Source organism: Larus michahellis, chromosome 5, assembly GCF_964199755.1.
Source record: "Larus michahellis chromosome 5, bLarMic1.1, whole genome shotgun sequence".
In the NCBI taxonomy this organism is placed as follows: domain Eukaryota; kingdom Metazoa; phylum Chordata; class Aves; order Charadriiformes; family Laridae; genus Larus; species Larus michahellis.
The window spans coordinates 30,673,899-30,687,913 of record NC_133900.1 but is presented as its reverse complement, the minus strand read 5'-3'; the positions used below and the strand labels follow the sequence as shown (position 1 = coordinate 30,687,913).

General features: G+C 36.1%; 1 protein-coding gene across 8 annotated transcripts in view; it reads right to left on the bottom strand.

The window, feature by feature from the left end:
- TBCK (TBC1 domain containing kinase) overlaps nucleotides 1-14,015 on the bottom strand; it is a 108,531-nt gene that overhangs the window by 60,491 nt on the left and 34,025 nt on the right. For 5 of the 8 annotated variants that reach the window (XM_074589405.1, XM_074589408.1, XM_074589407.1 and 2 more), the window contains 12 exons: nucleotides 13,293-13,353; nucleotides 11,918-11,979; nucleotides 11,097-11,158; nucleotides 10,243-10,391; nucleotides 9,085-9,226; nucleotides 7,565-7,664; nucleotides 5,541-5,590; nucleotides 5,046-5,175; nucleotides 4,096-4,194; nucleotides 2,742-2,804; nucleotides 1,737-1,863; nucleotides 1,172-1,222 (listed from right to left, as the gene is read on the bottom strand). In XM_074589405.1, the coding sequence (XP_074445506.1) occupies nucleotides 1,172-1,222; nucleotides 1,737-1,863; nucleotides 2,742-2,804; nucleotides 4,096-4,194; nucleotides 5,046-5,175; nucleotides 5,541-5,590; nucleotides 7,565-7,664; nucleotides 9,085-9,226; nucleotides 10,243-10,391; nucleotides 11,097-11,158; nucleotides 11,918-11,979; nucleotides 13,293-13,353 (1,096 nt within the window). The remainder of the gene's footprint in view (nucleotides 1-1,171; nucleotides 1,223-1,736; nucleotides 1,864-2,741; nucleotides 2,805-4,095; nucleotides 4,195-5,045; nucleotides 5,176-5,540; nucleotides 5,591-7,564; nucleotides 7,665-9,084; nucleotides 9,227-10,242; nucleotides 10,392-11,096; nucleotides 11,159-11,917; nucleotides 11,980-13,292; nucleotides 13,354-14,015) is intronic. The other 3 variants (XM_074589410.1, XM_074589411.1, XM_074589413.1) reach the window with 1 other exon arrangement.

Here is a 14,015-nt window from a genome sequence, read left to right as displayed (position 1 = left end):
CTGCTCCCAGTTTATTTCCATACTTCTCTGTGCCAAAGTAATGAGATGATGTTTGGAAAGCCATGACGATGTTTGTATCAAAAAGTCAAGGTCCCAAAACATCTCAGTGGCTCCTCACACACATATCAAATAGAGATTAGAGGGTAAAAACTTAAGTGTTTATCCCCTTGATTAATTCCTGGGAACTTGCTGAGAGACAATCTATTGTAATACAATAGCCATGGTGCTAGACCACAGATGTAAAAAGAAATACGGGTTTGTCGTAAATTGTGCAAAGACAATAAATATAAAATATAATTTGGGAGTTTCTAAGCAAAACATCAGATTTATAGCAAATATGACATATGATCATGTTATAAATGAACTCTGTGTTACAACTGTTCTAGCACTGAAACCAATTTTTAAACACCCGAGCCAAATGTGTACAATGAAGTTCATAAACCAGAACACAAAATTTTACCTAATTCACTACTATTATGTTTTGCTTCAATGGGAAGGAAACCAGGTTCTACAATCAAACTGTATAGAAACATGTCCAAGAGCAAGAAGAATCTGTTGAAATATTTAAATGAGTACACACAGTAGGAATAATAGGAGTCATTGTCCTAAGAAACTAGTTTTCCCACACACAGACTGTACATAAAGAAAGGCAACTGCAAGAGAATAGAAGATTGGACTAGACCTATTCTGAACAAATCCCATTCTAAGATACTAAAGGCCACATATCCAACACTGGTCTGACAAGCTTTTAGGCATTTAAAACCACCAGCAGCTTTTCTGAATATAGCTAGTCTGACAGGTTAACAGTTAGGTTAACAAATAACACATTCACATCACACAAGGCTTAACTACAGCTTCACTGAAAAGGACAAGTACTAGAGAAGCATTTCTTGCTTGTCTATAATCAAGGTTATTTGTGCTTTTTATTATATATTCATTACTGTACTTGGCAATATACAAAGGGTTTGAACCCCTGCTTGAACAGCAGTACACCACATACACTTTTCAAAAAACAACTATTTATTTTGACCTGCAGCAACAATAGCTTCAAAATTCCTTTGTAACGACATAAAGTTTCCATCTATAAGCAGGTGCAGACACATCTGTCTACAACGAGATCCAGACGACAGAAAGTGCTTCCCCTTCACCCCCAGCAGAAAGAGGTACTCACCTTCATTGTTAAAATTCAAGTACAGAAATGGTGCACAAAGAGAGTCAAGACCTAAAGAGAGAAAAGCCATGGAGAAATGGCATGAAGAGCTTATTAATTGTAATGCACAAGATAAATTCATTAATTTATCACAAAAATTTCACAACTGTGAAATCAATGCATGAAAACAGAGAGAATTTCAAATTGTTGAACTATAATGCTGAACTGACTATTCTGCCAAGGCTTCCAAGAAATGGAATTTACCATCCCAAGAACTCACTCAGTAACTTCTGCAGTTTTACCTTAGAATTGAGTAGTAAGGAACAGACTATTTTATTTTTTTTTTAAATAAAGCGACTGAAACTTAAGAAGAGTAAATATATACGAAAGAGTGGGGCAAATTTGAATTACAAATTAAATATAAGTTATTAGGATCTAAATTTGCAATAACCCACAGATTCATTCTTCAAAAGAAACAGGAAGGAAAGCACTCAAAACAATTTGGGGGGGGAAGAGGGGGAGGTATTTATAAGTCAGCCATAGCTTTCCAGTTAATTATCTGACCTCACCGACTAGTCAAACTCACCTTGCCAGTACACCAAATCAGGATGGGAAACAACCCAGGCCTTCAATACGCGTCTAAACTTTGCATGACCCTCTGGTGATGACAACAATTCATCATACTGATGGCAACGAGGAATATCAACTTCAATCTGCACCACAGCCAAGTATGTAATATAAAAAGAAATCAAGATAAGTGGGCTAGTACTACAACAATCTTGCAACACCAGAGGTGGAAGTCACCAAAGAATGTAGGTCAGACCACCATCATAGACACAATCTGCTTCCTCCATCACTCTCCAAACCAAAAATGAAAAGGGACAGGGGACTAACAGCCCTGTCAAAAATAAAAAGAAAAAAAAAGAGATTTTTTTTTCTTTTTCCAGATTCATATTTTTAAAAGGGTTCTAATCCTTGAAAAAGGCAGAAAGCAGATAACTGTTACAGTTTTTTTCTGACACAACTTCTGGACTCATTTCAGGTGCTAATATCACTTTGCTCTAAAGGATAATCAAATCAGAATTCTCAGAATGTTGTACCCAATTTGATAGAAATTATTTCCCCACCCAGCCGAAAGGAACAGCTGTTGCTTATGATGTCTTTTTATGTCTGGCAAGACTTCTTGGAGAACATAATTGCTTAAGAACCCATTTTTGTGAAGCACAGCTCACCTTATGGGATCTCAGGGTACACGGCACTATTTGGTACATGGCGCAACAAACGTTCGATAAAAACAGGACTTTTAAAAATCCATCAGTAACATTGTTCACTACACTTTGCTGCTGCTACAGAAACAGTGATTCCGAAGTAAAAGAGGATTTCACTTTCCACATATTATAACATGAGTTAAACTACTTGTTCCTATCTGCTTTGCAAGATTCTTGCTACAGCATGAATAAGGCTAGAGGACAGGGGGAACCCTTTTAGTATTATCAGCCACATCTGCTGTAATAGCCAAATGACTGCAACTGGTAGAAAAGATCTTTGTATTACGTCAAGTGACAATATTTGATAACACTGGAAATCTTACTTGTCTATCTGTAGGAATCGGTGTGTCTTTATCAATGGCATCATATTTTGCTTGTATGGCACCCTAAATGTGGAAGAAGAATACTCGAATTTAGAAAGCCCTTACTAACATAAATGCATATTACACACTGATATACAGAAGTTGACTGTTTTTGTTAGGTGCTTTAGTTAGTACCTTTTTTTCCCTGGGAAAAAAATTCCCAAAGTACAAAAAATTCTGACAGCTGAACTTTAATAAAGACATCTTCATTTTGTTATAATTCAGGATGTATAGACCTTTCTGTGACTTTCTCAGTATGATCTTCAGTGATTTTCAGCAGTTTATGCAGAAAGCTATGTACTTGATACAGTTTTCCATTTTCAAGTTAAGAGATGTTCTTAGTTTAAACTCAGTGCTGACCTCAGCCACTGGCATTATCTCTGTAAAGGCACTGAATCCAGCTGCCTGTTAATTAATATTGATATTACCAGTATACACCATTCTTAAGTAGCCTGTCCTTGCATGAATCCCAAGATAGGCAGGCTAACAAGTCCACCTTTAATGTTATGGGACAGGAGAACACCACCCCCACTGCACAGACAGTAAGATGATGAAGTATGAGAACTGACTCAGCTCCCACCCCAGGCTATGACCCTGACCAGCAGTTGTTCTTTACCTTTACAGCTTTTTTTTTTGGTTATATTACATAGCGCACAGCAGATCACGTCCTAAGCTAAATATCCTAAATAACCCGGTATGTGTTATTTATAAGAACCTCTTTGCTGCACTACTGCAGATTGCAAGCAGGGTAGATGCAGAAGCTGGACAGCCAAGCAATCTCTGTGAGGTCCTCATTTCTGGGACGTTCCTTTCTAGTCCTTTGTCCAAAAGGGTTACATTTAATTTATTTATTCTCCAGTCTTTGGGGGAAGTGCACTGATTGGTAGGTGAGAAAAACACATTTGATACGTTTCATCCTGTTTTGCCCCACTATTGCTGACTGGAGCAGAAGGATTCTAATTGCATTTGTCAAAGATATTAAAAATAAAAAAAACCCAACTGTTAACTACCAATTGTATTTAAACGTTCTAGCAAAATTTGGCTGTATGGGTAGTATTTTTCCATCCCATAATCAAAATTAAAGGCAGTTAAGTTTACATACCTTCTCTGAAATCAAATGTTCTAGACAACAAGCAAGTTTGTCTGAACATTATCTTTGTTCCTACAATTTCATGACTCATTTTGTTTGAAATTCTAGTAATTCTATCTCCTAAATCTTCAAATCCTTTCCAGCTTCCCTGTCAATCCCATTCCTATCCCATTCCCTCCCCAGTCAGTACCAGAACTACTGCCAATGCCCTCCCACTACTCTTACCTCAACACCCAACAGTGCAGCCCAGGTCATGCCTCTCAGAAGAGGAGGGATGTCAACCCTGGCTTCTTTCCAAATTTGGTTTTTCTTATATGGGTAGGCCTTCAAAGAGAAGAGATTAACAGCAAAAAAGAAATCTTACCGTGTAACTGAAACAATTCAAAACCCAGTCCTGGGATGGTCTTTGCCCCAAAGGACAAATGCTGTCAGCTTGAGCAGTGAATGCAGATTTTAGAACAAGAAAATTTCATTCCTAACTGGAAGGGCTGGACTGAGGACTGCTGTTTGATGTTAAAATACCCCCTCTTTCTCATTAATCTACTGACGTGCTTTGGTATATACTGGATATATAAATTTACTAATCCAAATTTTTATTAATTTTTTTTTCTTCATTATATGTTTCCTTTCACACTATGTATCCCACTTTGTTTTATTAAACATTCTAGTTTATACCCTCCTAAGTCTGCACTTGATGATGCACATCAGCTCTCTCATTCTTAAGCAAGAATCCATCTCTCTGCATATATGTAAATTAGGGACTGGTATTTTCCCCCTTTAGTATAAAACACATATTTCTAACATGGCACTGCCACAGTAAAGACTGGTATTGTTTCCAAGTACCTTACTGCTTGAAAATGCAGAAGCGTTACAGGCATACATACACCTATAACAGCTTAGTCTGTTATGAAATAAAGCATGCAGAAGTATTTTCTTCAGTAAATAACAGGTATTAGCAGCAGCTGTGTTTTCATGTGCATACTTTAATCTACTTTTATATTCATCACTACTTTCTCATATTTTTATTTTCTGTCTTCTGTTTCTGTAGGGCTTTCTTCCCCCATTCTCACTGTGGTCTCTTGTATCTCCGTTTCCTTTTTCAATTACTTGGTCCCTTAAAAATCCACTAATTAACGGACCAAAACCAATTACCCACCATCATAAAGATTCCGTACCTTCAACAGCCTGTCAAACAGGACAATCCTATTTAACTGGTACTCTGTGTCCCTCTCCCGGATGATCAGAGGAAGACTAGCAGCTGCAGACAGCTCATTACTACTATTTGAATGAGGTAAAGTTGACTGGCTAGAAAAAAAGAGTTAGGATAGTAGTAGTGAACAGAAAGAAAAACAAATAATTGTGAAAAAAATTAATATCCTGTTATGAATTTCTGAGTCAGAAACAATTTATAAATGGATAATTTTGAATATTCAGCACAAACAGATGATTTCCAGAACAGAGAAACAGGTGGGGATCCTCAGTTTGGCATCAGGGCCCTATGTCCACCAGTGCAGTGGGCTTATCAGCTCTTGTTGACTCCGAGAGCCGAACAAGGACATGTTAGGTTTGCTTTTGGAAGACAGTTGTGTCTAGCTGTGCAGTGTACCACTCAAAGCTAAGAACTCAAAATTCAGCCCTTTATATATGTACAAACTTACACACATACTTACTCATCTTCAAGCAAAGGATAAAATGCTTCCCCACCAACATCTTTCAGTCTCTGAAATGAAGCACAAAAATAATTAACTATCAGAATGCTACTCCAAATTCAAGTGGAAAAATTTATTGGAATACAAAACCTATTAATTAGCAATTCATTTGCCAAATTTAGTAGCTTGCCTTAAGACCTAAGCGTTAGCTCAGTCCTCCATCAGCAAAGAAGCGTACAGCCTTTAATACTAAAAACTTTTTCTAATACAGGCTTTTTCAGTTGATGGAAGTTATTCTATCTGAAGATAACACTCATCTCATTCATAAACCTATTTCCCCCCAAAAGATAGTTTCTATGGGATGGATTAATAGATCAATAATATTACATAGCTCTTTTTCTTTTCCTCGGTTTTCTACATGGAAATCCTACCCAAGTAGCTGCAAACAACTTCACAACTTGGTTTTATGTTTTTAATCAGTTCAAGAGTTATGCAAATCCGAGTTCCTTTTAGCATCAGCATCTGAAAGCTGCACAGAAATACAGACACTCTCTGGAAAGGTGACAGACAAGCATGCCTGGACTTTTGCCTGAAGTTTTCTGACATCTTTGGTGCATCGTGATTAATGTTTAATGCCATCCTCCCTTGAGTGCTCTGTTTTGCAGTTCAATCCCTAACTTAAAGGCATACAGCACACAGCCTGTTCCTCCTGGGATTGACAGAACGGTTCATTCTCAGTTCATTCAGTACTGATCCTCTTTTGATTATAAGCGTCATGCTCTGCTCTATGAAAAGTGTTTGAAGAATTGCGTAGGTTCAAAAATTTATTTCAACTAACACCGCAAGATTCAGGCTTGTATTTTCCCCAAAAGAAACTTCAGTATATACTTATCTGATGCTATATTTATAGAAGTAGGCAGCAATATCCAAAAATCACAGATTAAAAAGTTTAAAAAAGGCCTTAAAATCTGTCCATTTTTAGGAACTGCAGTAGGAGCTGCAGCGCATATTACCTTTAAAATAGCTGTTGCATATTCTTAACCTCCCCTCCACCCCCTAAACCCCACCCAAGCAAGCAAACCCAGTTCTGTGGTTTGTTTCCATGCATTTGTGTGAAGTAATGCAAAGTTCTACTGAAGAAACATGTTTCCACAGTATTTGCCACATTGCCCCCAAAGTTAAGGTAATGGTGGCAGAGATCAAGACTTCAGGAGTCATGTTCCTTTCTGTATTAACCCCTGTAATCATATGGAAAGGGTTTTTTTTGTTTGGTTGGGTTTTTTTATTTATAAGAACTGTGACAGAATTGCATTTGCTTCTATAAAACGCAAGCTGCAAACAGTGCAGCATAAATTTCTAATTCTACAGCAATAAAGCTCAACATGTGCAAAGACATGTGAACAGTTAAAACATTTCAGTGATACATGCAGTAAATCTTGTAACTGATCATGACACCAAAATGATGAGTTATCATATGTTGATTTTCCACTGAAGATGGAAGCAAACTGCATTACTGCATTTTGACAAAATGCTTTGAAGTGATCTTTTGAACTAGTTGTTTAATAGCTATATATACACCAAAGATTAGTAATTAACTACTGGAAACTTGGTATTCAGCTTTAAGTATAAAGCCTTTAAGGAGCTGCAACTGAATTGAGTTGATCTTTCTTTTGAATATTGTGAGCCACCTACAGACAGGAATTAAAGAATGCAAGACGACACTCACTGTCCAATTTAGCAATCGTGGAGAATATCAGGTACTACAGAACTATTTGGGCTACACCAGAATAAAACAGAAAACAAAAATAATGAAAGGGAGGGACACAGGAAGGAGACAGAAGATAAATCAAATTTAGTAAGCATTTGCAGACAAAGCAATTTAATAGCATAAATCAGAATCTGACTTGGATGTCAAGAAGTGTTCTCTTGGAATCAATAACACTGTCATTTGTAGGAACAGCAGTAGGAGCTGCTGTTCCATATTCCCTTTAAACAAATGTTTCTGCAGTGAAGACATAAGAACAAGTGCACAATATTCTTCTTACATTTCGGAGTTGGCACAGAGACAAAGTCACAGTTGTATCATCTAGGAGGGAACTTCTATCTCGTCCTTGCCCAAAGCTCTCACCATCTTCCAATAAAAAGCTTCAAAAGGGGAAAAAAAAATAATCATGTCATTTTATAACTTAAGACTTGAGTTATAAAAAAATAGAAAATTCTTACATCAATGAGTTTCCTCTTTAGAACAAAATACTAGCTCTTAGAAGTATACTGTATTGACTGCATGGCATGAAACCTGCTATCAAGGGAACGTACAATCACCTTAAATTATTCAAACAGCTTTTGCTGTAAAAAGGCACATTTCAGGTTTTCTATAACTTTGGTTTGCACACAAAGGGAGAGTAATATGGGATTAATAATCCCTTTTATTCCTTGACCTGGCACAGACCAGGACTGCCATTTATTTTGAAAAGCAAAAATGAAACATTATCAAATGAAAGCTATTTCCCATGATGACAAAAACCAAGCAAAAGTCTGACCCAGGTCTTTTCTATTGCAGTCCATCTAAGGATACAAATGCATGTAAGAAAGAGTATGCACAAATTGTCTATTTGGTGATATTTTTAAAGCCAACAACATGAAATTGATTTCTGGAAATTAAGATAACATTCTCAGTATCACTTAGAAGATGGAGTTATATTGCATTTTTGAAATTAACACCTCATCTTCAAGACAGATAGTACGACAAAAAATGTTTTCCCCTCATAAGTCAAAAGCACGTGTGTTCACCTATGGGTACAGAAATAGGCAGTCCCTCAAAATTTCACACTAATTTTGCCACCAAAATATCACTTAAAATCTAGCTCCATTTTTTTTATTTTTTATTTTTTAAAGCTATTGAATTTTGTCTGTACACTGACTTCATGTGTTTTTAAAATCCAGAACCAGCAAATTGATCTATACGGACACATAATTACACTTATTAAGATCAGATTGTGTGATTAAAACATTAATACACTACATAAAAATGCAACATGTGCAACAGTAAGATAAAAGTAGTAATGACTAGAATGGTATTACAGAATTGTAAGTCATAAAAACAAGCATTTAAAAAAAATGTAATTGGCTAATCTGCTGAATAATTGGGTTGACCATTCAGCACTGCTGCCCTGTCAAAGAGAATTCAGAATGTGACAATTTGCCACAGAACATATTAAATTAAATTACAATTACAGATACGCTGTTGAAGCCCACTGAGACATTTTTACTACAACTTAACAGTATCGGAAAGCGTGCTAAGTTTAGGGACTTCCAGTGCAGTATTTTGCACTTGACCTACATTTCTTCAAATTTCAGAAAGGAATATGAAGTGCTGGTAGGCAACAGATATAAGGCACTCAAATAATGCCTTAAATTGGGTACGAGAGGAAGTGACATGATTTTCTGCTGAATATTTTTCACACAGACAGGTCTTGGAACTAAAAACCAAGCCAAAATGTTCTCTCAGAATCATTGGCCTTCTCCATCCACCCTCCTTTCCCTTAAAGTGCTTCTCCTTCCTTACTTGGGAAGCGTGCAGACAGGTGGCTTCGATCGAATGATTTCCTTGTTGACAAGTTCTTTCTCCAAGTCTCCTCCAGCCAAACACCAGAGATAATAAACCTCTTCAATTGATCTTTCTGCTAGGTAATCGCTATCCTCATCTACTAGGAGAAACCACATAAAAATAAGTTGCAGCTTTTTAGGCAGTTTGTATTTTTTCCCAGCACTCTAAACACATGTTGTCAAAAAAACCAACTATTATGTTCGAAAGGTCCTAGACCTTAATGTGAAGTCAGAGGAAAAGTGATCTTCCCTTTGCAAGTGCCCTTTAGGAAGATATAAGGGAAGAGCAGATGGCCAGAAGTCAGAAAAAAGCAAGTAGTTCTGCTGTATGCCTCGGTGCCAGAAAATAGAACCAATCAGATCAATACGTTGAAGTGGGGACTTTTGCTTCCTGTGCATCTTTTAAAAAAGAAAAACTAACCGAACCAAACACTATTTTGTACACAATACAGCGCTAAGAGTAAAAATACGAAACTAGTGATTCATACTGAGTAGTTATAATCTATCTGCCCCTCACATACCATTCCTATACTAACAAGGTATAAAATCTTAAGTCTCCAAAAATTGTACACTGAGATTTTCTAAACATGTAGAAATCTCTGAGTTCATCAGAAGAAGTTAATGAGGACTTAAAAGTGGTAACACTTTCAGCATGCTGTAGTTTTAAAACTCAGAAATGTTAGCTTTTTTTCTAGAATGCCACCTCTTTCACAAGAATTTAGTTTTCCAATATTTTCAAAAAATCATGTCATGCTATGATCCAGCGGAATTCAATTACCAATTCACAACACAGTTTAGTGAAAAATACTACCTAGCACACGCGTATGTCCAAATTCTAAAGGCAAAAGATTAAATTGATATTCCAAACTGGACTTGACTACTAGTGACAGCTATTTATTCCACGAGGCTGAAGCACAAAATGGAGATGGCCTCCTTTAACTTGCAGACATACATCAAAACATGTTTGCCCTTATCTCCGCCCATTAAACTACTTATTACAAGAATGTAGTATCGTAACATTTCATAGTTTCTCTGCAACAAAGTATTCAAAGAAAATGCAAACCCATTTTATTTTCCTTCCCCCTCCAGTGACATTTATCCCACCACCTGCTTTTACCTTTACATAATTGACTTATGTCTTCAGGAAGCGTTAAATTAGCACACCTTGGAGAAGATGAGAACAGACCAACAGGTTTGTGGAAGGGAGGATATACTGAGGATACTTCACTGAACAAACTGTCATGCAGCAATTCCTCTGGAGTTGGCCTTGAATTAAGAAAAGAGAGTAAAACACTAAGAGTAAAGTGCTTCCAAAAATGTTACATTTCAGGAAGAAATGTCCCCAGTGACGAATAGTAGCAAGTTATTTTAAATTATATTGCATCTCAGAAATTTTAACAGCAAAAAATGTCTACCGATTTTGTTCAACTCACGATGCATTAACACACCATGTCTGTTTACAGCCCAAGTCCAGATCTTGCCTTCACTTAACGTACATAGCAACTATTTTATTAATTACCCTGAAATTCCTATAAGCAGAGATGGAAGAATGCAAATGCAAAGCCTTGATTAAAGAAGAAAAGCATAAATCAGTTTTCAGAAGAACGCTGTGGTGGACTGACATAATGAAAAAGTACTTTGAAAGAAGAGATTTGATGAAAGCAGCCCTTATTCTGGCTACAACAGAGCTATCATAACTATCACCAACTTCCAGATATGAAACCAGTAAAAGCTTAGAACTACAACTGCCTGAATAGTTTTCCCCCAAAATACTCAGATTCAATCTCAATGTTTTGCATACTTGATTTCCACCCCCCTCATTCTTTTCCTTTAAACATTGAAAAGCAACAAAACCAAGAATTTCTTATAGGTAGCACAAATCTTCAGCATTCCAAAAAAAGTTCAGCAACAGGTCTTCTAATTTCAGAGTATCCCAGCAGAGTTTACTAGGCTTTTGGACTGAATACTTACCTCTTAGAAGGCTGGAATGTAAGGCATTTCTTCAGCAGAGCTACGATATTTTCAGAAAGGTCCTGGAACATAAGAAAAATACAGAAGAGGTCTGTTTATTACCATTTTAATTCAGCAAGCCACTTAGCTCATAATTAACTTTTAACATACAGCCTATTTCTTTGAGGGCAATCAGATTTCACACCTACACATATGAGGTTAGCTGGGTCAGACCATAATGCTGAGGAAATAATTTTTCCTCACCCCCTACCCCTGCGTTTGCTTTGAAGGAAAAAAGTCTGAAAAATTTGCAATGTATGCAGCTTTTTAATTTTATTTTTTAAATTTAGATACACTGTACCCAGCCTGAAACAATGCAGTACCTGGGAACTCCCTTCTGATAATAGTCAGAATCCTTTTACACAACGCCTCAAAACAAACAGAGAGTAAAATTCAGTAATTAATTTTGGGGGTGTGGAGGAGTTGAACTGCATAAACCTACACTATCAGAATATGTAAAGTGGACCAGATAGAAGACTAAATTTCTAGAAGAGAAATACATAACCCCCAACAATTTAAAGAAAATTCATAACTTATTAAACTATCCAGAGAGCATTAACATTTACTGAGACTGACAGTAATTTTAGGAAAGAATGAATATTACCCAGTACTGACTATTTGAAAGAATTTAGATATATAGTTTAGACTTCAAAATTTTTCTTCATACTGCAATACATTTAGTGACTAAATAAGCTAAAATATATATGTGTGTGTAATACTCTGCAACAATAATAAAATGTTTTGCATAAGACAGCATGGAGGAGCAAACTAGTTCCACAAACCTTAATAATATCAAGGCAACCATGTTCTTCAGCCAATACAGTTACAATATCATCTACGCAGCCTTTGAAGAAAACAAACAGAACAAAAAAAAAAGGTAAAGACTACGAAAAAAATGATACCAATTAAATAGGATATGAGATGAAACCCCACCCCAATAAAAAGCACTTAACTCTGGCTTTTTATTGACATTGACACATCACCTGAAAGTGAATTATCAAAATTAGAAATGAAAATTATTATCACCTATGCAGACAAAAAAATTGAAGCCTAAGAAAGTTAAGCAGCCCATCTAATTTGACAGTAAAACTCTTTTTGCAGGCTTAGTAAATCCAGAGTTTCGGTGTCTGCCAAATAAATTAAAACAGTCTTTCCACTTCCTAAAAAAAATAAAAAAATCCTGGAGAGAACTTAAAAATATCTGCACATAGAAGCTCAAAGTAATTTTCATTTTCTTGCTACTTGCAGATAATACTAGCAGTATTTCTTAACTTGTTTTCAACACATCATTGAGAAAATAATTCCCAAGTCAGGACACTGAATGTTTTTCCGTGAACCAGGGTTACCAATAACTTGCGTTCAACTTGAAGGGGACTGAAGTGCTTCAGGAAGCTTTGTTAACAAATCACATATCAAAACAGTCAGAATTTCAGCAGCCAAGCACTAACTGCTGAATGAAAAAGATGTCTCTACTGACAGTAACTTCAACAGTATTACTATTTGCTCTGGATAATAATAACTTACTGATAAAGCTTCAAATTGCAAAATCACGTCCTTCCCCTCCCCGTGGTTTATACATAAACCCCAGAAGAAATCAAGTTTTAAACCCCACAAAATAGTCCCACTTTCAGACCCATTTACATTAAGTGGAAATTCCACCTCTACAGTAACATTTTATAGTTTGTATGTGAAGCCAGAAACAAAAGCCTGGATGCAGTAATACGCTTCTCAGCTCCCTTTTTACTTTCTGTCTTCTTATTTGAGTCCTGCTTCTCCCTGCTGAGGATTTGGTACACAAGCACTGATTGTGCGGGAACAGTTGTCTTTAGTGTCATATCATTACTAACTCATTACAGAAACCTCCTGCAACACAAAACAACAAATAACCATCAAAATTAAACTTTCCTAAGCATGTTTTTTTATACTTTGCCCTTACTCTAACATTCCCATGGCTCTTCTGCAAAGTTATTTTTCCTGGCACCCACCTCTGTACCTTCTCTAGACAAGCAACCTTGCCTCAAGTGCCTATTTAATTCTGGAAATGAAAGCTGAGAAACGTAAAGTGCCTTAGGTCTGAGCATCACAAACTGACTAGTCTGTAAAGCTCTAATTATGGAGCTGCTTGGAAACTTAAAAATTTGATTTTGTGCTACTTACCTAACATGATTATAAACTTCAATCTTTCTGCTATCTCCAAACTCTGGAATAATTTTCTCCCCTAAATGAATAACAAAATCAAATCAACGGTTGAATAAAAATATTTAGATAGCATACACGCCAACCTATACACGAAGACAGTGAAAAAGGTTCTACACATCAATTTTAGTTTTACGAAAACTATCTGTTAGAACAGAAAATATTATTTACTCCAACTATAGCAGAAACTGTTTCATGCAATCATAAAGAAAAAAAAAAAGTATCATTTATAATGTCTCCTAACTGGAACAAATGCAAAGCCCAAAAAAATATGCAAAACAATGCCCAAAGCTACCTTAGCAAACCTGAAAGTTTATTATTAATTCACTAACAGGCTTTCAAAAACTGTCATTAATTACTAAACATGCTAATCATTGTCGCTTGTATTATTACACAGTGCTTTTGAAAAGTCATCTGAAAATCCCTTTAAACGTGTTTCAAAAGTATCATTATTGCATTTTTAAGAACAGGTACTTATTAAAAGGAATAAGTAATGATCTATGAATGCTATGCAAATTTACAGAAGAGCAGAATATGCAAAAGATGACTATTTCCAATGTCCTGATCTAATCACTACATAAAACAGGTTCTTGACCATGCAATTTTCTGACAATTTCGTTATCTTATATAATATGGCTAAATATCTATATTGAGGTATTTACTAGGTCATACCTCCCTACAGAA